The sequence below is a fragment of the Hydra vulgaris genome, chromosome 14 (genome assembly GCF_038396675.1).
Source record: "Hydra vulgaris chromosome 14, alternate assembly HydraT2T_AEP".
In the NCBI taxonomy this organism is placed as follows: Eukaryota; Metazoa; Cnidaria; class Hydrozoa; order Anthoathecata; family Hydridae; genus Hydra; species Hydra vulgaris.
Window position 1 is genome coordinate 41,790,001 of NC_088933.1, and position 24,803 is coordinate 41,814,803.

A 24,803-nucleotide genomic window follows, 5' to 3' on the forward strand; every position below is an offset into this window, starting at 1 on the left:
GCAACTCATTCTATTATCTCCTAATGAGGGTACAGCTCTAAAACTCAGTTTTATGGTTCTGAGGCCGGCTGGTAGTCAGGTTTCCCGAACTCTGTGGTAGCTCTCAGAGAGACTGATTCCATCAACAGCTGAAAAATATCAAAGTATTAACAGTGCCATGTTGCGCATGGATGGTGTCCCTGTTTGTACTTTTGGTGTGCATTGCGGAGGCCACATTTGGAGCCCTTTGTTACGGCTTAGGGTTTATTAGTAGTAATGAGGCAATTGCTTGGACTATTAAACAGTGTTCTGAGTACTATCTATGCTTTGAGTCAAGTTCTTCAATCCAATTTAAAAATGAATAAAGTACCAAAAACTATAAAACACAAAAAATCATCATCATCACCAAGTTCTCTAAACCTATCATTAGAGTTGCAAAAGAAGCCGTTTTTTTTTAATTATGTTTTTTTTTTGCAAAAAAAACATGTTTTTTTTGTTTTTTTTTTGTTTTTTATAGTTTTTTTTGATTTTTTAGATTAAAAAAAATTATTTACTTTTATTTAATTTCTATTTTTATTATAAATGTAATACAATATATAATAGTAACATGATATATGATAAATATATAGTACATCACTTGAAAAATTTATTTTTAATTAACAAAAGACTGTATTCTGGCTTTCTTGTTCATTAAGGTCTTCTATTGTAAAGTCAAATCCGTATTCTTCAGAGTCACTTGATACCTCTGACTCTAAACTCTGTGAAGTACCATTGTCCAGAAAAAATTCTTGGCTTTGACTTGTTGATGATTCTGCATTACATTTTAGATTTTTGAGTTGTAAATTATGTGATATAAATACTAATTTTGAAGCTCTGTCATTTGTTAATCTATTCCGTTTTTGATTGTGGATCCAAGATTGTCTACTAAATAATTTTTTGACTGCAGCACTTGTTGGTGGAAGTAATAAAATTTTACTTGCAATATTTGATAGTATTGGAGCACAAGAACAACATATTCCCTTCCACCAACTTACAGGAGATGAATGTTTTACTGAAGCCCATATAAAAGGTTTTGCAAAAAGTCCTTCGTTTGATCTATAATCAGCTATCTCACCCAAAATTTTGTCATCACATTCTTTAATAGAAGAATCCATTTTTCCTAATTTATGTAGCGTTTCAATGGCATCAATCTAAAGAAGATGTTTTAAATAAGGCATCTTAATTCATTTTAAATATAATTTCCTTTTTTTTTCAATTAATTTAAATGAGGATTAAATTCTGAAAATACTCACCATTTCATCTCCAGAGATATGACATCCTTTATAACATGGATCCACTAAATTTGCAGCAAGATGAATGTTTCGAATGTGAAATTTCCTTCTTTTGGCAATTATTTCCATTATAGCATTTTCCTCGCTTTTTAGAATTGGACTGCAAAGGATATTGTCCTGAAAAGACTTTTCTAAATCTGAAAATGTTTTTGCAACAATGGAGAGACTTAATTTATCTCCTTCAACTGCTGCAATGGCTATGGCTATTGGTTTTAATAACTTGATAAACCCATCCACTTTATCCCAGAACACTTCTGACAACAATAGGTTTTGAATAGGCTTAGCAAGAGATTTTGCTTCATCGTCAATAGCTAATCCCGTAGTGCTAATCTGTTCTTATGAAGACTTTCCATACAATGTATAATTGAAGCCCATCTGAAGAATATATTTATTTATAATTAAATATTTATTTGTCTAATGTTATTTCCATACTAAGTATTTTGATTTATAATGTAATATAAATTTTTTAAAAATTTATAATAATACTTTTTATGTTTTATTTTTTATGTTTTTATGTTTAATTTTTTTATAAAATTAATTTTTAATAAATCTAGTTGTTACTGGAAGCTTTAGTGATTGTTGAATGATTTGTCCTGATTTCTGCTGATGTTGTTTTAACAAAGCTGATAAAATTTGAGAGTTCTTTATCCCTTTTACCACCATTGTGCAATTTCTTTGGGAATCTGCTATTGATTTCAAGTTACTCGCATCAGTAAAAATTAAATTTAAGGTATGTGCCAGGCATCCATAAGGATATATGTGAGGAAATTCAGTAACTATTAGTTGCCATGCTTTTTTCATATTGGCTGCATTATCAGTACAAACACCAAGAACTTTCATAGGTCCAACATCGCATATTATTTTTTTAACTATGTTTGCCATATATTTGCCAGTATGACTATCTGCGCCTAAATAAAGAGTTATACGTTTAATAATTATAATAAACTATAAAAATTTAAATATTTTTGAAAAACTTTACATCTTTGGAGAATATAAAATCTAAAAAGACTACCTGTTTCTATGCTGATCCAAAATAAAGGTTGAGGTACCGTTACAACAAAATTAATGATTCCTTCATTCCTGTAAATAGTAAAATCTATCTTTATTACTGATTTTTATTATTTATGAATTATACACATGAAGTTAGAATGCACCTAAATTATATATGTGTAGCTTACATTGTTACATAATTTTGTTATATAACGTTTAAAAGTATCTAGGTATTGGATACTCCTATACTAGTGCACAAATCAGAACGTAGATAAATAGTCCTACTATTTTAAATCATATTTTCCTTGCCTGATATTGCTCCACCTATCACACAAAATTGCTACACTTAAAGCAGTTCCCACAAGTTCTTTAACGGTAGTTGAGGTTTCATTATAGACCCTTTCAAGTAGGGAATTAGACAACATATCACAGTTAGGTAATTTAAATGCAGGTCTCAATTTTGCAAAGCTGTCTATCCATAGTTTATTTTCAAAAACTCTTAATGAGCACCCAGTACCATAGACAGCGCGTGCTAAATCCATTTGCGATTCATCCTGTAAAAACATGAAATTTACAAAAATTGTTATTACAAAAATTACTTATGTACTAAATAAAGTTTGCTAAATATTTGAAAGTATTAAATATTCTAAATATAATTCTTACTATTTGTTCATTAGTCATTTTGTCCGAGAAAATGTAGGATCAAATTTTATTTTTCTGAGGTGTGAATGGAACTCTTGTTGAAGAATGCAATCGTTTCAAGGGAGGCTTATCTGAATTGGTTTTATTTGGCTTACAGTCTCCAAACTTAGGGGTTTTAGACCTACTTTGGTTTCCACAACAGCTTGGGGTTCCAAAGAAGGACTCAATTGGAATTTGCAATATAGCAGATGATAAACATATTTTTTCCTTTTTTTCCATACATTGAATAGGTAAGTTTTCAGGAATATCTTCTTCCATCATTAGTTCAGTTTGAACTTTCTTTTGTTTAAAAGGCATATTGTTCAAATATTTGTTTTTTATTTGATCTCCACATTTCATACATTTTGCAATGTGCTCGGTCATTAGAGTGCCATTTTTTGATAGCTTTAAGCTGCAAAATTTGCATATAACTTGTTGAATTTTAGAACCTCCAGATTTTAAAGGTGCCTCATTGAACAATGTAGCTACAAAACATTTCTTTCTGCCTGGCATTTTATTTTTTAGATTTCTTTTTTTTTTTAAATAAGTAAACAATATTTTTAAAATTGTTTAATATTAAGTTTTTTTCATTAGTTATACAAACTTAGTTATTGTGTTATTTTTATTTACTTGAATACTTTTTGAATAAATAAAATTTTAGCTATCTAATTGCAATTTGAATAAACATTTGAAAAAAATGATTTAAATTTTCTAAACTCAAATGAATCCAAGATAAAAAAACTTATAAAAAACAAAATTAAATCTTCAAAATAAACCAAACTATTTCAATTTTAAATTCCAATAATTAAAACTAGTTAAAATTTCAATTTTAAACTCTGTTTAAAATTGAAATATATAAAATAAAGAAATAAACTATTAAAATTTTACAAAAGTAATAAACAAAAGTAAATAAAACATTAAAGTAAATTTTATATAACTGTTGGTTCATTTTTGTATTTTGCAATGCAGTGATATTTTATTCATTTTTATGAATGAAATAACACTGCTGAAATAACATTTTTATTTCATTCATTCAGTAGTGTTATACTTACAATTAACTAGTAGCTACTAGTATAGTTTTTTTGAGATATATTAAAAAAATTACTTAATTTTTTTTTTAATATTTAATACTGTTTTTTTTTTAAATATGCATTTTATTTAATAGAAAACATTCATATTTTGAAGGTTTAATGCCTCTGAAACTGTTTCAAGTATTATTAATATCTTAAATTTAATAAATACTAAAAAAATAAAAAATAAAAAAAACTATAAAAAACAGTTTTTTTTTTGGGTTGCAACTCTATAAATTTGTAAGAAATATTATATAGGGTAAAATACATACATGTGCTTTCGTTTAGCACCACTTCACTCTATTGCCTTTCTCTTTGTTCTATATCGCTCTCCTTCATCTCAAGACTGCACTCTTTTTGACATTATTTCTGATTATATTGACCAAGCCCTCTCTCTTTATCCGTCAGCTAATATTGTTGTTGTTGGTGACTTTAATGCTCATCACACTGAATGGCTTGGCTCTAGTGTCAGTGATTCGGCAGGCATTAAAGCCCACAACTTTTGCCTTTCTCAATCCCTAACTCAAATAGTCAACTTTCCAACCCGCTTTCCTGTTAACCTGAATCATTTACCTTCTCTACTTGACTTATGTCTTGTTTCTGATCCTAGTCAGTGCTCAGTTTCTCCACATTCACCCTTAGGTTCTTCTGATCACAGTTTGATCTCTCTAAAACTAATATCTCATTCTTCTTCATCACCTGAATCCCCCTATAAACGAACCTCTTACAACTACAGTAAAGCTGACTGGGATTCTGTCCGTGATTTTCTTCATGATGGCCCTTGGGTAGAAATGTTTTGTCTTCCTGTTGACAAATGTGCTTCTTACATAGCTTTATGGATTCAGGCTGGCATAAAATCTTTTATTCCCTCTCAACGATTCCAGGCCAAGCCTCACTCTCCTCCATGGCTTTCCTCACACTGTGCTGCTGCAATTGCCAATCGAAACCTTTACTTCCATATTTATCAGCAAAACAATTCTCCAGAAAACAGACGTCTGTTTATTACTGCTAGAAACAATTGTAACAAGGTTTTGTCTAACGCCAAAACCCGCTATTCTCAGGTCATGAAATCTCGTATCTCATCTCAAAAATTAGGCTCTCGTGACTTCTGGAGAATAATATCAATAATAAGGGCAAATCTATAATTCCACCTCTCTTGTATGGTTCAGACTTTGTCACCTCACCTTAAGACAAAGCCGAATTGTTTGCTAAAAACTTTTCATCCATATCACCTCTTGATTCCAATAGTTGCGTTCTACCTGATATTGCCAACAAACAGGTTGATCCATTGCTATTATATTGCTATTACATTCATTGCTATTACATGCTATATTATTCATTGCTATTATCATGCTATTACATTCATTGCTATTACATTCATTGCTATTACATTCATTGCTATTACATTCATATGACTCCAGCATCTGTATCTAAAGTGATTTCCTGCCTAGACTCTTCTACAGCTTGTGGCCCGGACAACATACCTGTTATTGTCTTGCAGAAGTGTTCTCCGGAGCTGTCGTCTATACTCTCAAAACTATTCAACAAGTGCTTATCAGAGTCTTGCTTTCCAGCCTGCTGGAAAGCGGCATCTGTTATTCCTATCTTCAAAAATTCTGGAGAGCGATCTGATTCGTCTAACTACCGTCCCACAAGTCTTCTTCCTATCATAAGCAAGGTTTTTGAATCTTTAATTAACAAACACTTTATTTCTCATCTTGAATCTAATAACTTACTTTCTGACCATCAATATGGATTTCTATCTTCTCGTTCTACAGCTGATTTGTTAACAGTAATAACTGACAGGTTTTATCCTGCATTAGATAAAGGTGGAGAGGTTAAGGCCATCGCTCTTGACATTTCAAAAGCTTTTGATAAAGTTTGGCATGCTGGTCTTCTCCATAACCTTTCTTCTTATGGTGTATCCGGCAACATCTTTAAGATCATTGAATCCTTCCTTTCCAATCGTAGCATAAAAGTTGTCCTCGATGGACAACACTCTTCTTCTTATTCTGTAACTTCAGGGGTTCCTCAAGGTTCTATCCTTGGCCCTATACTCTTTTTAATTTACATTAATGATCTTCCAGATATTTTGACATCTAAGGTGGCATTGTTTGCTGATGATACAAACATTTATTCTTGTCGTGATAAGAAACCATCACCTTCTGATTGCTTGGAGGGGGCATTTGAGCTTGAAAACGATCTCACTTCTGCTACAGCATGGGGCTCACAGTGGCTGGTGAACTTTAATTCAGATAAAACTCAATTTTTTTCAGCCAATCGTTATCGCAATAATTTAGGTCTTCCTATATTTATGAACGGTGATGTACTCGATGAGTCACCTACTCTTCATCTTCTAGGATTAACTCTTACTTCCAATCTTTCTTGGAAACCATATATCAAATCAGTTGCAAAATTAGCATCTGCTAAGGTTGCATCTCTTTATCGAGCTCGTCACTTTCTTACTTCGGATTCTATTCTCTATCTCTATAAATCTCAAATCCGGCCTTGTATGGAATATTGTTGCCATATCTGGGGCGGATCCTTTAATGATGCCCTTTCTCCTTTAGACAAGGTGCAAAAACGCATTGTAAACATAGTTGGACCTGCTCTTGCAGCCAACCTCCAACCATTATCACATCGTCGTAATGTTGCTTCTCTTTCTCTTTTCTACAAATACTATAATGGCCACTGCTCTAAAGAGCTAGCGTCTCTTGTGCCATCTACTAAAATTCATTCTCGTGTTACTCGTCATTCAATTAAGTGTCATCCTTTTTCTGTGACTGTTCCTAAGTGCTCTAAAAACGCTTATGCGTCTAGTTTTTTTCCTTGAACATCAGCTCTTTAGAATTCGCTTCCTTCATCTTGCTTTCCTGATTCATATAATTTGCAATCTTTTAAGTCGTCCGTCAATCGTTATTTTGCTCTACAATCTTCATCTTTTCTCTTTCAGTAACTTCCAACTTTAGTTAGTGGCTGCTTGCAGCCTTGTTGGAAGCGAAGAGGTATAAAATTAAAAAATATATATATATATACATATATATATATATAATTATAAAATTAGATGGGTGTTTTTACTAATATATATATATATCAGTAAAAACACTCATCTCATTTAAATTTATTTTTAGTTGTCTTCAACAACTTGTTTCGCCATCAGTAGGCTCATTAGGAAGAATGTCTAAACATCAAAAAGTTCAAATTATAGAAAAAGTTTTTCACAGCAAGTTGGGAATTGTTATAATTAATTATATAATAACTGTATTATTTTGCAACCGGGAAGTTGCATCAACTACAATAGATAATTAAAAAATCATGAAAAGAATTCTTTAGAATTAGGATAATTTTAGACTGGTCATTTGTATTTATAATTTTTTAAAAGAAACTTTTTTTCATGTCTGCGTTTAGAAATTAGTTCAGATTTTTTATTCAGTAAATTTTCTTGATTGATAAATGAGTAATTTTTCTTGTAAACATAGTATACATTTTTTGGAAATGTTATTATAGGCAGACACCGTTTTTTGAATAGACCAGTTTAATTTAAAATTAATATTTATTTCTTTTAGTAGCCAAATATATTTTGATAGCATAGTCTCTTTTGAGTATTTTTTATGTTTAAAAGATTGTTTGTGGTTGGCATAACGTTTTTTCCATTTGCCCTTGGTTAAGCAAATATATTGTTTATCATGGTTGTTTTGCGAGGAAATAACGCATTTTTAAATAATATTTTTTGATAAGCATTTGTCATTCATAGGGCAGTCAATTTTTTGCTTGCAGTTACACTTTTCAGTATTTTTTTCTTTGAGAAATTCATTTTTAATAATCAATACAAAATTATGGCCTTTTATAATTCTTTCAATTTTTTTTGTACAACTATAGCTTAATAGTGTTTCTGTTAAATATTTTGTGCAATTTATTAGAATGAGGGAAATGTTTGTCAACTAATTTAAAAAAAACGCTTTTCCAATATTTGTTGAAACATTTTTGCTGTATGGAGGGTTGATTTAGAAGGCCAAAACATTGCTAAAACAATTAATTTACAAGCTAGAATTGAACCAGTGTTTTTTAATCTTTTTTTTTTTTATACAAAACAAAATTAAGTTGAACACATGGCTACATTAATAAGATACATCATTTTTTCCTATCATAAAAAGTAACAATTGCAATTTTGGCACTTAATGCGCACATTTATTTTTATGGCTTTTATGTTTTAACAACTTTTAATTGATCCCATGATCAATACAATGAAAACATATGTTCTTCTTTAGCATTTGTAAATGGACTAAGTAAGAGCAACTCAAATATGTCTATTATATTTCTGTATTCAGCAATAATTATGTCTGTTCTAAATACTTTTTTTTCCACGTTTTCAAATAATATTCATCTAACAAAATTTTTAAAATTAGAAAAATATAACTTTTTAAAACAATCCACTCAATAAAAATTTCTTTTGTATCACATCCCCCATTTTTTAAGAGATCATTAAAATGTAATAGAAAAGAAATGTCTAACAGAAATATTAAATTACAAAAAATAGGAGATTTGTTAATATCTTTGAAACACAATAATACCTAAATATCTTTGAAACAAATAGAGTTGCAAAATATGCGTTTTTTTCCTTTGGCATTTTTTTAGGTCGAAAAAATGTGCATTTTTTGGCGTTTTTTTGATTTTTTAGTGTTGTTTTGCTTTTTTGAACAATTTTTTAGTTTTTTTTTGCCTAAATTTTGGAGTAGTTTTCCTTTATTCTAGTATATTTTTATGTAAAATATTCTAGTATATTTTTAGCATATGACCATTAAAAGCATAATTAGATGTATAAATGCCAATTTGACATAAATTTTTAATAACAAGTTAAATTAGCTTTAAGTTAGTTATATATCATACTGTATGGAAATGTTTATTTTTTGCTTTGTTTTACTAAAAACTGTGATACTCTCATTATATATAGAAACTATTCTTATCCTTTAAGAAAGTTACCATTTTAATTTTGATAATGTAAATCTATAAGTATATAATACCATGCAAATTTAATATCAGACTTCAAATGGTCAAAAAAATAAGCAATCAAGATTGTTTACGTATTTGAGCATTTGTATATTATGTAGTAATTTAATTTGTCAAAAATATATATTGCTCTGTAGACTCTTATAAAAAAAGCCCTATACTGAACTTATTTTCAAAGAAAATTTAAAAATTTTGAATTATTATTTATGGAGATGCCCACCTTCACCTGATGATTCGTAATTTATTTTTTATCTGCATTTTTTTTCTAATGACATTTTCATATAGCACTATATCTTAACACTTGCAAAATTTTTTAACATGCTTTGTTTTTCAAGTTCAGTTTTTAGACTTAGTCTTATGGCAAAAGGAACGTTTAACTTTTTCCATTTTGCTAATTTGGTTCAGAGGTTTAAATAAATGGATGACTAAGGTTTTATTTCTTCCCCTGTATGGAGAGCTTAATCATAATTGATTACCAACAAGAAGAACAAAAAGAAACCACTCAATAATTTAAAGATATCCTTTCTCTTTATATATATAAATGTATATATATATATATATATATATATATATATATATATATATATATATATATATATATATATATATTATATATATATACACACATATATATACACACAAATAATTTCTTTGAATACTTGAACGTTAAAAGTTCTTTATTATCATTTTTTTTTTTTAATTTTTTTTTTTTTTTCAATTTATTGAAACTCGATAAGTTACCATGATCTGATAAGTTACCATGATGATTAAAGAAACTCATTAAAAGTTAATTGCCTTGTTAGCAACCGAATATGTATGTATATATAGATATTATGGTGCTTTAAAACCCTTTTAGATAGAAAATCACTACTCAGTGTTTTTAATGTGGTGTGCTTATCTTTTGTGTTAATCTATTTTTAGATTCTACTGCAGAAAAACTTCAGTTTTAATATCAAAATTAAAAACATGAATTTCTATAAGTTTCTTGATATCTTTGTTATAATTTTTTAATAGATTTATATAAAATTTCCCTTCATTTGAGTAATAAGTTAACCTTTTTAGTATAAACATCTTTTAAACATTATTAGGGACCTGTTGAATAGAAAATGAGCTTAAGCATGAACATAAATATTGGTCAGTTAAACTTAAATTAGACTTAATTATTTACAAAAGATAACCACAGCACATAAAAAAAATTGAGCTCTGATTTTTATCTAACAGAGGTGGGGGGGGTGGGATAGGTTATATATAATTATATATATATATATATATATATATATATATATATATATATATATATATATATATATATAATATATATACATATATATATATATATCTTTGGTCCCAGGAAGGAAGGGCATAAGTCAATTTGACCAACTTTTTGAGACATCAGTATCAATGTTTGAAAATTTCTATGTGAAAGTTTATTATATCCTTACACATTTAAGGTATTTTTATATTGTATATTACATTCCATATACCATTAAAATTCTTGATACTATGAATTTAAAAATACTATGAATATGAAAAAAATTTTGTGAAAAATTGACTTAAGCCATTTCTACCTGGGACCAAAGATTTATATATAGCTTTTAACAAAGTTTGGCATGCTGGTCTTCTCCATGAGCTTGTTTCAAATTGTGTATCTGGGATTATCAAATCATTTCTTTCTAACTGCTTTATTAAAATTATCCTCGAAGGCCTACAGTCTTATTTATTTCCAGTAACTTCTGGAGTACGTGAAGGTTCTATCCTTGGTCCTGTTTTGTTTCTTATCTACATTATTGATCTTCCCAACAACATTACATCTAAAGTGGCTTTTTTTGCTGATGACTCAACTTTTTACTCCTGTCTTGACAAAAAGTTTTCTCTTTTTAATTGCTTAGAACAGACAGCTGATCTTGAATCTGATCTCACTTCTGTAACAGATTGGGGCTCACAAATTTTGGCTTATACATTTTAACTCCAACAAAACTCAGTTGTTTGCTGCAAACAACTACCACAATACTGTCAACATTCTTTTATTATTAAATGGCAACCCTCTCACTGGGTCTTCTTTTTTACATCTTCTTGGATTATCGTTTACTATTACCTTTCATGTAAACATAATATAAAATCGATTGCTAAATTGCTTGCATCCTTCTATCATGATATCCATTTTCTTACCCTTGATTCTATTCTCTACCTCTTCAAATCTCTTATTTGTTCCTGTATGGAATGCTTTTGTCATATATGGAATGGTTCTTTTAATGATGCTCTTTTTCTTCTAAAAAAGGTCCAAAAACGCATTGTAAATATAGTTGGAATTGCTTTATCTGCTAAGCTTGAGCCTCTTTCCCATTGTCGTAAAGTTGCATCTCATTCTCTTTTCTACAAATTCTATCATGGTTGCTGCACAAAAGAGTTGTCTAGTTCCATTAACAAAAACTCATTCTTGCTTGACTCGTCATTCAGCTACTAAGTCATACAGCTACTAAGTCTCATTCATCAATTGTTAAATCTAATTAAATATAATAAATGTAAATAAACAATGTTTATTGTTATAAAACTAAAACCAATAAAGATAAAATTGAGGAAGATAAAATTATCTAAGAAGTTTTTATACAGGACTGCTTCAACCCTGTTAACCTTTAAACATACCAAAATTTAATTTAATTTTAGTAAATTTTAGTATTAATTGTCCTATTTAAATCAGAAGTTAAAATATGAACTAAGATATTGACATTAAAGTTAAATTTAGTAGCTTAAACAATGAATTTTTGAATATTTCCCAAAAAAAACAGACCCCTGCGTTTTTTTTTTCTTCAAAAAAATGACCTAAAAACCAAAAAAACAAGAACGAAAAAACTCATCACATCTCTATAATATAAAACTATTCATTATATCAGTATAAATGTGTTGCACCGAGGCATTAGTTTTATTAAAATTGTGTAAAGTAATGTTTTGATAAATGAAATCAACTATACTTTTAGTTAATTTTTATGTACTTTGTAAAAATAGTTTGCTGTGTTGAATTATTGTCCAACGAACTCTTTAAGAGAGTTTTAATTTTTGTCCAATTAAATTGTTGCAAACTGCGAACAGCAGGATTTTTGTTTAGAGATGTTTAGAGATGTTAATTGGACAGGATGAGATTCTCTAAAGCTGAATTTGCTAAAGCTATTTTCATTTCTATTTATGATCCAGTCAAGGAGTTTTTGCTGGTTTAGGAACAGATTTTTCCCAAGTTTCTGATAAAAGTTTCAATTCTCATAAATGTTTTGGCATTTTGCAAATACAGTAAATTTTTCAAAAGCATCTTTTAGTGTGAGCTCCAGACCATGGTTGAAACAATGTATTACTTAAAGCCAGCTCCTAAAGTTCCGAAACCTGACCGAACACTAAGATTTACGCTGAATAATTGTACTGTAATAAACATAATACTTGTAAATAATAAAGTACAAAAATAATGCAGTTGGAACTGAAGTCAATTCGTAGTCGAAGTAACTCCTAATATCAATCTATCAATCACATGAATAATGAAGCAGGATCGATACTGATCTTTTGATTGTTGATACAAACAATATTCTTTAGATCAGACAAAGATTTCACTTGATGCTTTCGCTTTATTGAAGCTTCAACGACAGCTACACCATCCAATATTAATTGAAAATTGAGCCTAACACTTTTAACTTGTCACAGTTTATTGTTTTATCTGCAATCAAACCAGTAGGTAGAGACTGGAGCTTTGGCCTTTTTAAATCAAATTGGTTATTTGATTCAAAAAACTGAAATATTTTATCGAATTCATTTTATACAAATTATAACATAATACTTGTTCAAGATGATTTGTAAACCACAGGTGAAAGCTCTGACAGGTATTACCATTGTCAAAGTTTTCATCCATCTAATTCTTGTTCCAGTGTAACAGTAATATTGTTTTAGAGACAACTGCTGTCACTTAAAATTGACACTTAAAATTGACAACTGCTATCTTGACTTTATTATATCTTGACTTTATTATATCATCTCTAAAACAATATTTAGCAATTTAACCAATGTAATCTGTAAAAATACCAGCGGCTCAAATAATTGAGTATCTATTACCAAAATCAATGTCATTTTTTAATAAACCGCAGCAAATCAGGTAAATCGGAAAATGGGCGTTCTTTTTTTGGCCAAGTAGTAAGCTGCATTGAGTTTCTTCTTAAGTGAGTCACAATCTTTTCCAATCATTTTTCGCACTTATTTTCCAATATCAGTGTTTGTGTTGATATATTCTTTATAATCTTCAGCAAACAATTTACTCTGATAATTGATGAGATGTGCTTCCTTATGTTGTTTACTATTGCAATGACTTCTTACACTGTCTTTCTTAATTAATGGAGTTTCAGGATGAATCTACAAAATAGAAAATTTTATGTTTCAAATATGAGATTCATAGTTCTTGTAAAGCAAGCAGCGTAATCTTACTAAATCATTCAAGATTATTGTAATTATATTGTTTTCTTATATTTAAGGTGCTTTTTTCAGCAATGATATTCAATGCAAGCCAAGGAACAAAACAAATGTGTCTGAAATTTTTTTAAATCCATTTGTAAAATATAGTTATCACATCTGCAAACTATTTTTTAACTATCTTTTCAACTTTTTTATAAAGTTTAAAAGTTGCACTGCAAAGTTTTATTAAATTTAAACTTTGAATAAATATTTAAACAGATGTTTTATAAATTTTAACTTTTAGTTTTTAAAAAACATAAAAAATTTTGAGCTTAGAAAAGTTTTAAAATATCTACAATGATTTTGGTTTAAAAAAAAATGTCCAACATTAGACAATTTTTTAGGGTTTTTTCGCAATTATTAATTTTTAGTTAATTAGATTCATATAATATGACACTTAATTTACTTACATTTTTAAACATCATGCTGTGTTAAATATATGGATTTCTAAAAAAAAAAAATAAAAAAAAATCTTGGACAGGGGTGGGCAGGCGCCCTCATGGCCTTGCCCCTCACTATGTATCTGCCCTTGTATTAGCCTATTTATTCATGGGAGGGAAAGATAAATATTGATATTGCTGTGATATTTATATTATTTATATGTGATATTATATTATTTTTTAATTTTGGCTTACAATTAAGTTTACATTAAATAATAAAAGTTTTAATTTTTCTTGTATTTTCTTCTATTTTTTTTGTCATTCTTTAAGTTTAAATTTTTTTATTTTTTTAAAAATATTTTATTCTCTTTTCAGTTTAAGGATTGTTTATTTTAGTTTAAGTTTGCTTTGTTGTTTTTTTTGTTGCATTTTTGTTGCCTGATTCCATATTTTTTAATATTTAGTTCACTTTATCTACTATGGTTTCAATTTGATATATTGGAATTTCTTCCAAGTTTTCATTTTGCTCAAAATGATTGTAAATTAGAACTTCATTTTGCAAATTAAATCCATTAAAAAGTCTCAAAAAAAGTCTCAAAGCCATAATTCTGCAATAGTTTCTTTTATTCTTTAATCCTTTTCTACCATCATAAAAATTGCACTAATTTTTAATAACCGCCACTGACAATAAAAAGTAATACCATGCTGGAATATTCTGACAGTGTTATAAATTATATGCATTATAAACAATATTATACATTTTTTTTTAATATATCTTTTATTTTGGTTTCATTGGTGCAATTTTTTTTAAATTTTGGGGCCCTAATGACAGGGTTTTTTTGGGGGGAGAGAGGGACTCCTACCCTCTAGCCATGGCACTGATTAAAAGTATATTTTAAAGGAAATGTTTTTTATATATTTATGATAAAACATTTTTTCCATTTACTGTTTATGGAAAAAAAGTTTAATTATGGAATAAAATATTCTCTTTAAAGCATTCCTATATTTTGTTATAGAAAAAATATAAAATCAGCAATCACAATCTAACCTCCCTTATTTGTAAAGTTTTATGTTTCTAGTTCTCTAAAAATGTGCCTTAATTTTAAAATTAGCCAATGAAAATTATAATCAAGTTTGTCAATGTTTTATGAATAATTGTAAACACTTTAGAAGTTGGCAGTGTGAGTAGTAGTTTGATGCACCTTTGATGTACTTTATTTAATATATTTATATTTCCTTAAATTTTTGTCATACAACATTAAGTATTTGAATTCTGTATTTTAAATTTTTTTTCTCCTGTATTTGTATTTACCTAGCAAGGTTAATACAAATATATCATCTAGGTAGGTACAGCAGTTAATCTAGCTTGATTAATAGAAATATATTAAACATAAATTCATACCAGAAATATATTAAACATACGTTACAAGAGTTACAGTGAAATTAGTTATATTTAATTTTTAAAATCCATAAAAACTGAGTTCACGGTTTTTCAAGAAACTAAAAATTTAAAGACCAGAAATATTTCCGGAAATTTCAATTTACGATCACTTAATTTGTTTCTTGTCATTTATCATTAGATATTTGCCATTCTATTAATTTTATTTCCAGGGATGTGGAGTCCCAAAAGGACTCCGGCTATATATCTCTACTTTTTCCAAGTCTATAGTGTCCAGAAGCTCTAAACATGATTGTTGACTTATGATCTGCTATAAGAAAAAAGTTCATGAGATTTAATGACTTAAAACTTATTGTTTTTAAGTCCTGGAGTCCTTGCTGCCATTATACCTAAGGACTCTGTGTTCAAAAAACGATTGTTCTTCTAACCTAAAAGTCCTAATTTTTTTCCTATTAGTAGTCCATAAATTTATTTATATTTTTAGAGCTCCTGGATGCGAAAAACTAGGATAAAGTAATCTTTTTGTGACTTTCAAATCTGGAGTCCTTTTTGGGACTCCGCATCCCTGATTATTTCTATTGATAATAATTATTAATTATTCACGGTTATTCAAGAAACTAAAAATTTAAATTTTCACAATATAAATTTTGTATTCACAATAATAATTTTGATTTTTAACAATAAAGTTTATTATTTTTGTGTTTTAGTTGATAATTTTTAAGATTTTAAGTTTTTTAAATTTAGGTATAAAAGTTTTGGTACAGCCTTCAACACGGCGTGCTTATACTATGCTAGAATACGAAAGTGCAGGTGCAACCATACAAGAAGATTTGTCTCCAGCATCTCTAATCATGGCTGTTAAACAAGTGAGTTACACAGTTGATTGAACTTAAGAGTTGATTGCTGTTCTAGTGAAAAACTTAGAAAAAAAAAAAGTTTTACTAAGACAAAAAAAAAGTTTTTCTGATATGCAAGACTATCCTTTTTTATCTTCAATCCTTATTATTTATTACTATTAAACTGTATAAATTACAAATTTTAAATTTCAAAAAGATAGTGTTACTATCTTAATTTTTGTTGTCACATTAATTAAAAAGTTTCTAAAGACTTTTTTAAACAGTTGCTTTTAATTTTGTGCTTTTTCAAAAAAAAGCTTTGCATAGCAGTTAGCATGGAAAATATACTAATATTTAAGATGAAAATATACTAATATCTATAATATATACAAAATAATAAATATATCAAAGTTTTTATAATAATTTTTAAATAAGTTTTTTTAAACAATTATTTATTACAATAAGTTTTAACCTTTTTTATTTAAATTTTTTTTATTTCACAGCAATGCTTCAAACAATCACTATTTATGTTGAGAGTTAACAAAAAGCAAAAAAACATTAAGAATAAGAAAGTGATTGGGAGAGGGGATTCGCAGATTTTTGAACATTATATTTCTTTTTTTTAGTTTGATAATTTTAATAATAAATGTGGATTTTTTTTTAGGTTCCAATAGATATATTGATTCCATCTAAAAGTTATTCTTTCTTCTCTCATACAATTAAAGCTCAGGAAGGTAACATGCCTCTGTTAGATGCTATGCTAGAAAAGGTAATCTTAAATATTTGAGGAATTTCAGTTTCTTTTTTATTCAAACAATTTATAAAAATAATTTTTTTCATATTTAGAATATTCGAATGATTGATTATGAAAAAATGGTGGACAGCCATGGTAAAAGAGTTGCTGCATTTGGAAAATTTGCGGGAGTTGGCGGTAAGTTGCTGTTTTATAATTAATTTAACAAAAAAAGGAGTATTTATAATTAAATTACAACAACATAATTAAATTAATATAATTAACATTATTAAATTATTTATAATATGAAAAAGCTCTGGTAATCAATTAAAATCCTGAATCACAAAATTCCAAGTCTTGGCACCAGTATTTTAAATTTATATGCTGCGCATTTTTTCAGTTTCATGTTTGGCTCATTATGTTTAGATATCATTAGCAGTTTTATACTTTGTCAAGAAAGAGCCAATCCAAATTTAGTTTATTGAAAAACTTACCAAAATGTTCAATGAAAACCATAAAAAATGGCTTTTTTTTAAATAAGGTATTGGTGTTTATGCAGCTGTAAGAAAATCCATGCTGACAGCCAGACATCTGCTTACAAAATTAAGGTGATGTAAGGAGAGAATTAGATGGTCTTGAGTAAAGTGGAAGCCATTTTCAAGGATTAAAGTACTTTTAAAATAAAAAAAAGTCTTGTTAATAAATTTAAATCTAAAAATTATAATAGTTGCTTAGGTAAATTATGGTAAATATAGTAATCAATTTTAACAAACAACTTAAAAGTATAAATCTAAAGAAGAGAATAGAGATCTGTTTTTATAAAAGAAATTCTAATGAACAATTCTGAAGTTTTTTTTTGGAATTTTTTTTGAAATTTTTGAAAGTTTTTTTTTTTAATATATTTTTAAACTTATTATTTTGTAGGAATGATTAATATTTTACATGGGTTAGGCCTTCGGTTGCTTTCTCTTGGTCATCATACACCTTTTATGGTAATCAATTACTTATGATTTTATATTTTTAGTTATATATTTTTTTTATAATTATTTAAAATGAGAATGTCTTCAAAAATTGAGATTATATCTGAAAAATGAGGAATAAATCTTATATATTGTAATGAGAAATATATTTGCTTTATAAATTTTTTTCAGTATGTTGGGTCCACACACAATTATAAGAATAGTCGTCAAGCTCGATTATCCATATATGAACTTGGTGAAAACATTCGAGCTGGGGAGCTACCTAAACATTTTGGACCTTTAACTTTTGTCTTCACTGGTTCAGGAAATGTGTCACAGGTATAGGTTGGCCATAATATAATTCAGATGTAAATAGTGTTAACATATATTTGGATTATTTTATGTGGCATTTAAAAGTATATTTAAAAACTAAAATTATAAAGTACGAAATTAGGCTTTTTTAGTTGTAGATTTTATAAATATAATTATTTTATATAAATGCTTTGATAGAACTAAGATAAAAAATGAATTTGTTAAAAACTTCAATAGTGAGGACTATTTTTTCTACAGTTTTGTTTATTGATTAATATAGCATGCATTGTGTTAACAATGCTACAGTTTTGTTTATAATATTGATTAATATAGCATGCATTGTGTTAGCAATGCTACAGTTTTGTTTATAATATTGATTAATATAGCATACATTGTATTAACAATGCTACAGTTTTGTTTATAATATTGATTAATATAAAATGCATTGTGTAATATTGCAGAGTTTTTTTCTAGGGTGCTCAAGAGGTATTTAATGAGCTTCCTCATGTCTATGTTCATCCACATGAATTAAAGGAAGCAATACAAGCTTATGGTATGTCATGCTTTTATAAGCATGCACTATTTTGTTTACTGCATTATTAATAATAATGATGATAATAGTTTTTTTAACTTTTTAATTTCATTTTGAATTATTTTTGCTTTAACTCAGTTAATATACAGTTTGATGCATTGTTTTTAGAAACATCTTTTTTGTTATTTATTGACTAACATCAAGTAAAAAATAAGTTTTATTAGATGTTAGTCAATTTTAGTACACTAAAGAAATGATACAAATGATTGCTTAATATTTTATCATGATTAGGAAATGTAACTATGGTTATTTATAAATATTATCAAGTTCATATTAGGTTTCTTACAGGCCTTAGTACGAAGGGTTGTGCTGTATGCATTTACAGGCCTTAGGAAGAAGTGTTGTGCTGTATGCATTTTGCCTATGAAATGACAATTTTACATTAAGCCATTTCTGTTTAGCCAAAATTTTTGCGCAGTTGTGAAGAAATTTATTTTTTGATCAAAAAATATATTTATTTTTTTGTTAAAAATTTATTTTTAACAACAACAAAAAAAATGTAAAATAGTTTTATTTATTTTAATAATTTTTTTCTTGTTATTTACAAAGTGATTGGTAATGTAAAAATATTAAAATATGTCTTTTCATCATTTAAAATGTGTGAAACCAAAAAGCCTTGTTTTTTGTTTCAGGAAAGAATTGTTTTTGTTTAAAAAATTTTTTTTTTACAAATGAAATTACTTTTGTTTATAAAATGTTTTTAAAGCATCCCCAATTACTTTTAGTGTTTACTTTATTTGCTGAAGCCAATCAACATGTTGAGAAAATTTGATTGTGGAAAATTTGTTGTTCACTTTTATCAAAGTTTGACTCCCCTACCTTTACTAGGTTTTAAAACTGTTTTGAGCTGTCATGTTTATTTTGCTGGTAAGGGTTTCAAATCGATGAATTTATTTCATCCTGTTACTAAAGTGTTGATGATTAACCGGTTTTAGTATTTTCAAAAACAAAGTTTTATTAAACATAATTAAAGTCTTAGTTATTAATTGGTAGGCCAATTTAATGTAAAGGTTTTTATTAAAATTGTTATTAATGCCAAATTCGATATTGGATTTTTTTTCCAACTGTAAAATAGTATGAAATTATTTATAATAAATATGTAACTAACTGAAACTTAAAGTTGTAACAACAAAATGAAAGGGAATAAATTTAAAAAAATAAACAACTACATTTAGCATAAATATATTTTCTTATTTATGAACAATTTCTGTGCATTTCAATTCTTTTATTAATATTTTTTCTGTAATGAAAAACTGTTACATTACTACTAAAAAGTAACTTTTCTATTAACCACAGGAAACCATAGAACCACAGGGTAGGATAATTTAATGCGCACATATATTATGCGCATAACATGCATGTAGCTACAATAACTAGTAATTGATTTTTATAACAATATATAAAAATAATTTAACTAACACAACAACTAGTTTATGTTTTTACTGTTTAGTTTGTCTTTAAATGTTATAACTCTGATCTTTCTTTTCCTGCTCCTGATCTTTCTTATCCTGATCCTGATTTTTCTTTCTTTTCCTGATTCTGATCTTTCTTTCTTTTTCTGATCCTGATCCTTTCTTTTCCTGATCCTGATTTTTTTTCTTTTCCTGATCCTGATCTTTCTTTCTTTTCCTGAACCTGATCTTTTTTTCTTTTCCTGATCCTGATCTTTCTTTCTTTTCCTGATCCTGATCTTTCTTTTTTTTTCCTGATCCTGATCTTTTCCTGATCTTTCTGCGCAGATGCAGAAGTCTTTAGATGGGATCTATTGTATTTATATGAGTAAATAATTACTATTTAAGTATTATGTAAGTAAATAAATAATATTTAAGTATAATTAAACAAAGCAAAACTCTTTTATAAGTGGTTAAGTAAAAAAAATTTTTTCTCCATAATTCATAATTTTGTTCTCTGAACAAAATTTTGTGTAAATATTATACTAACTTTTTTTTCTTTCTATTTTTATTTTTATTTTTTTATTTCTTTCAACCTCTTTTTCATGACTGATACAAAGAACTTTGTTCTGAGTACTTATTTTATAAACAAAGAATTTTGTTCTGAGTAATTTTGTATGTATTTATCATTTTTTTAATTTATGCTAATAACTGTTTTAAATGTTTTATAACAAAAGTTAAAATTACCATAAATCCTTGTAATATTATCTATCATACATAGTATTTATACTAAAAGATAACTAAAATACTCTAAATAAATTAATTTGCCACACCCTACACACCCTACAATATTCAGATATAATATTTAAAAGAACTCAATGACTTGCACAAAATGTGTTCTTCAAATAATAAAATAATTTTGTTGAAAATTATTCTTTTTAAAATCTTCATTACCTGGCCAAAGTTTACTTTCTGTTTAATACTTTAATATTCTCTATTTATTATTATTTTTATTATTATTTATTTTATTATTATCTTTATTAATATAATATATTAAATTAAATATTTTATTACCATATTACTAATAAGTATTTGATATATACTTTTTAGATTTAAGTATAATTTTGATCTTATATTTTTTTAAGATCACAAAACAATAATTGCAACCAAAGTGAGTCGCCGACATTATTTAGTACCAAAAGATGGTGGAGAATACAATGCAGACGAATTCCATGCCCACCCAGAGCGGTACAGATCAATATTTGCAGAAAAGGTATACATGTACGTGATTCTAAGATTTATATTTTATTTTTTTTATTAACAAGGTAGCAAGTTAGCATTTAGTATGCTGTGAGTCATTATGAATAAAGAAATATGGCATGTATTAAGTTTATTGTTCATGGAAAATTAGTTTTGGAATGCTAAAATTGTTTTAAGCTGTTATTTATCAAAGAAGTATGGCAAGTAAACACTCTGTCTGAAAGACAGATGTAGTCACTTTGAATTAAGAAATATGGCAAGTATTCGAATTAAGTTTATTATATTGCTTGTAAAAATTGGTTATGGAATGCGGAAAGTGTTTTTAACTGTGTTTTGATTTTTTTGAGTCAAACTATTTAAAAAGATGTGACTTAACTAGTGGATAATGAACAATTTTAATACATCAAAGAGATGATACAAATGATTATTTGATATTTTATTATGCTTAGAAAAAGTGACCATGGTTATTTATAATATTGTTATTAAATCAGGTTGTTATTAAATCTGTCTAATATTACTTTTTTTTGTGATTCTCTTGCTTGATCCTTATTTACATAATTCTTTTTTCCATAAATCTACCGAGTGTAAAATGAGAAATAATAAACATTAACTAAATAATAAATAACAAAATACAAAATAATAAATTACAAATAACAAACAAGAAATAACCAAGCAATATAAGCAACATGACATGATTAAAAAGTATTGTTTGTATAGTTCGCAAGTAAATCACAAGAGATGTAGTGGTTCATAAGGTGTTCTTTAACAATTGGTTTACAAGAAATGTAGTTGCTTACAAGATGTTTGTAAGCAGTGTGTTTGCAAGGTGTTTTTAAGCCATGGATTTTAAGCCACGGATTCACAAGAGAAGTTTACAAGTTAATATTGTTTTGAGTTTAGAAAATTCATTGAATGCAGAGAGATTAACATAAATTCCAGTGAAAAAATAGATGATTGTTTATAATTTTTATAATCTTGGAGAAACATTTAAATTAGCTAATAGATCAGAAGAAGCAATAAAGCGAAACTAAGGTAATGGCAGTAAAACATAAGTAATTAAGGTTTATGATGCCCAGCGCCTTGAAAGAACATCGAAGATGATGATAAGGTAGATATGTGGTGTGACTTTTTTTTGTCAATTTACCTCCAAGACTCCAGAAGGGAGCCTTGGAGGTTACAGTTTAGGCTTTTTTCTTTTCTTTTATTTCCACTTTCAACATTAGCACCACTAGTCTACTATTTCCTGGTGATAAAGTTGTTTGGGATTGATGAGCATAAAGATGCAGATGATTGGGTATTGAGTTAATATTTATAGAGTTAGTAGTTATAAGAAAATATGGTAAAGGTAGGAAAACTTATAAGTGATTACAGATTACATAAAAGCCTAATTTAAAAAAAAGAAAATTGTTAGCATTGTGGCATTATTAGAAATGTTTTATTTGTGCAAGTGGAAAAACATTGACCTAAAAATGATGTTGCATAAGAAGAAATGTATTTTTTATTTTAGATAAATAATAGAAATTTGTATATAATTTGTATATAATTTGTATATTTCATATATAAGAAATAATATAATAATTCAGGAAAGTATTAAAAATTTATATTTCATTACATTTAAGTAGAAATTTATTTTTTATTTTAATAAAAATAATCTATATATATTTCATTGCATATAAAAGAAAGTTGTTTTTTATCTTAGAAATAATTTATGTTATATCTATTTCAATAGAAATTTTATTTATAATATTAATAAATTTTTTATTATAAATATTTTATAAATTTTATCAAAAAAACTAAATTATATTAATTATGATAATTGTTACAATATTCTTTTTCATATGTAGACAATGTAAAGACTTGCATTCATTTGTATTTCACTCATTCATCATATTAAATATGTTATTCTTATGCAACATTTCCTGTTTCATGTAGACCAAAGTTCACTGTTTCATGTAGACTTAAGTCCCCTAATTCAAGTAGACCTAAGTCCCTTGCTTTATGTAGACCTATGTCCCCTGTTTCATATAGACCTAAGTCCCCTGTGTCATTGACTTTATTCCAAAGTATAGTATATTAATATGTATGAATGCAAGATAAGTCTTTAATGAATAATGATGGGTAGAGGCAAGTGTAGATGTATTGAAAAAGAACACTGTTTGTCTATGTTTTTACACTTCCTTTGACTTATTGGGTCTTACAAGAATGGGCAGCTTCTTTAAACACAAGAAAAAGTTCTATGTATGAAAAATATTACACTGTTAAAATATTTTTTCAAATCAAGTTAACAAGATGACTTTAAATTAAATAAAGAAATTTATATTTATAATTTTTTTAAATATTTATAATATTTAGATTGCACCTTATGCATCGGTTATAATAAATGGAGTATATTGGGCACCACGAAATCCACGTTTGCTTACAAAAGCTGATGGTATATCACTTCTTCAGATCAATCATAGAGCAAATAAGTACAGTGGTTGTCCAGAACTTCCTCATAGATTGTTAGCCATATGCGACATTTCTGCTGATCTTGGAGTAAGTTACATAAATGATTTTTTTTAGTAAAAAAATTATAAAATTCTGATTAAAAAAACATTAAAATTAAAAATTAAAAAAAGTCAAAAGTTGTAAAAATAAAATAAAAATAATTTTTATTTAAAAAAAGTTGTGTTAGACTTTTTTTAAATGTGTCTCTGTTACTTTCAATATAAATTTTTATGTAACTGCAAATGTTCTTTTTTGTAATCTTTTGTAAGAATGTTTTTTTTTTCCACACAACTTTACTACCACCGAGGACCAAGGATGTTATTCATTTTTGAAACTGTCTTGAAAAAAAAAGTTACTTAAATCTGTTTAAAACACAATAAGTAATTTTTGCAATTTTTTTGATATTGTTCATAATTTTAATTATATTGATTTATTGTATTTAAATTTAACCTAGCTGATCAAACCAAACCTATTTATATTTATACTAGCTGATCTTACCAAACCTACGATTTTTATACTATTTATCTTACCAAACCTACTTATACTTATCCACACCAATCATTTCTATACCTATTATTTGTTTACTTCAATATTTTTACATAAAATAATTCATATTGAAAAATTGCTTTAAGAGCAAAAAATTCCCATGCGCACCTTTTCCGCATAACTTGAGCTTATAAGAGATTTATTTTTAGGTTTGTTTTTCTCAAATGCATATCATTGATAGTTCAGTGGTTTAGTGTGCTATCATCAGTGAGGTTTTGGGGGATTAAAGGCCTTCCCTAATAAATTTTGAACATTTTTCAATCTTGCTGTATTTATAGCAATATTTATAGCAAAACTTTTATTATAATATATCTATAATAATTATAGCAATATTTATAGCAAAAAAATAATATAGCAAATAATATAGC

The 24,803-nt window shown here is 27.2% G+C and overlaps 2 protein-coding genes across 2 annotated transcripts in view; one reads left to right on the forward strand and one right to left on the reverse strand.

Annotated features, from left to right (window-relative positions):
• LOC100199926 (alpha-aminoadipic semialdehyde synthase, mitochondrial) overlaps window positions 1-24,803 on the forward strand; it is a 68,823-nt gene that overhangs the window by 16,048 nt on the left and 27,972 nt on the right. The window contains exons 2-9 of the mRNA XM_065817294.1: window positions 16,064-16,185; window positions 16,820-16,924; window positions 17,002-17,086; window positions 17,813-17,880; window positions 18,040-18,186; window positions 18,634-18,712; window positions 21,288-21,415; window positions 23,755-23,937. Of these exons, the coding sequence (XP_065673366.1) occupies window positions 16,064-16,185; window positions 16,820-16,924; window positions 17,002-17,086; window positions 17,813-17,880; window positions 18,040-18,186; window positions 18,634-18,712; window positions 21,288-21,415; window positions 23,755-23,937 (917 nt within the window). The remainder of the gene's footprint in view (window positions 1-16,063; window positions 16,186-16,819; window positions 16,925-17,001; window positions 17,087-17,812; window positions 17,881-18,039; window positions 18,187-18,633; window positions 18,713-21,287; window positions 21,416-23,754; window positions 23,938-24,803) is intronic.
• LOC136090493 (uncharacterized) lies at window positions 636-2,725 on the reverse strand. Its single transcript, XM_065817193.1, has 5 exons — window positions 2,610-2,725; window positions 2,323-2,390; window positions 1,872-2,218; window positions 1,272-1,640; window positions 636-1,169 (listed from the first exon to the last, which is right to left on the reverse strand). The coding sequence occupies exons 1-5, from the start codon at window positions 2,723-2,725 to the stop codon at window positions 636-638; spliced, it is 1,434 nt and encodes a 477-aa protein (XP_065673265.1).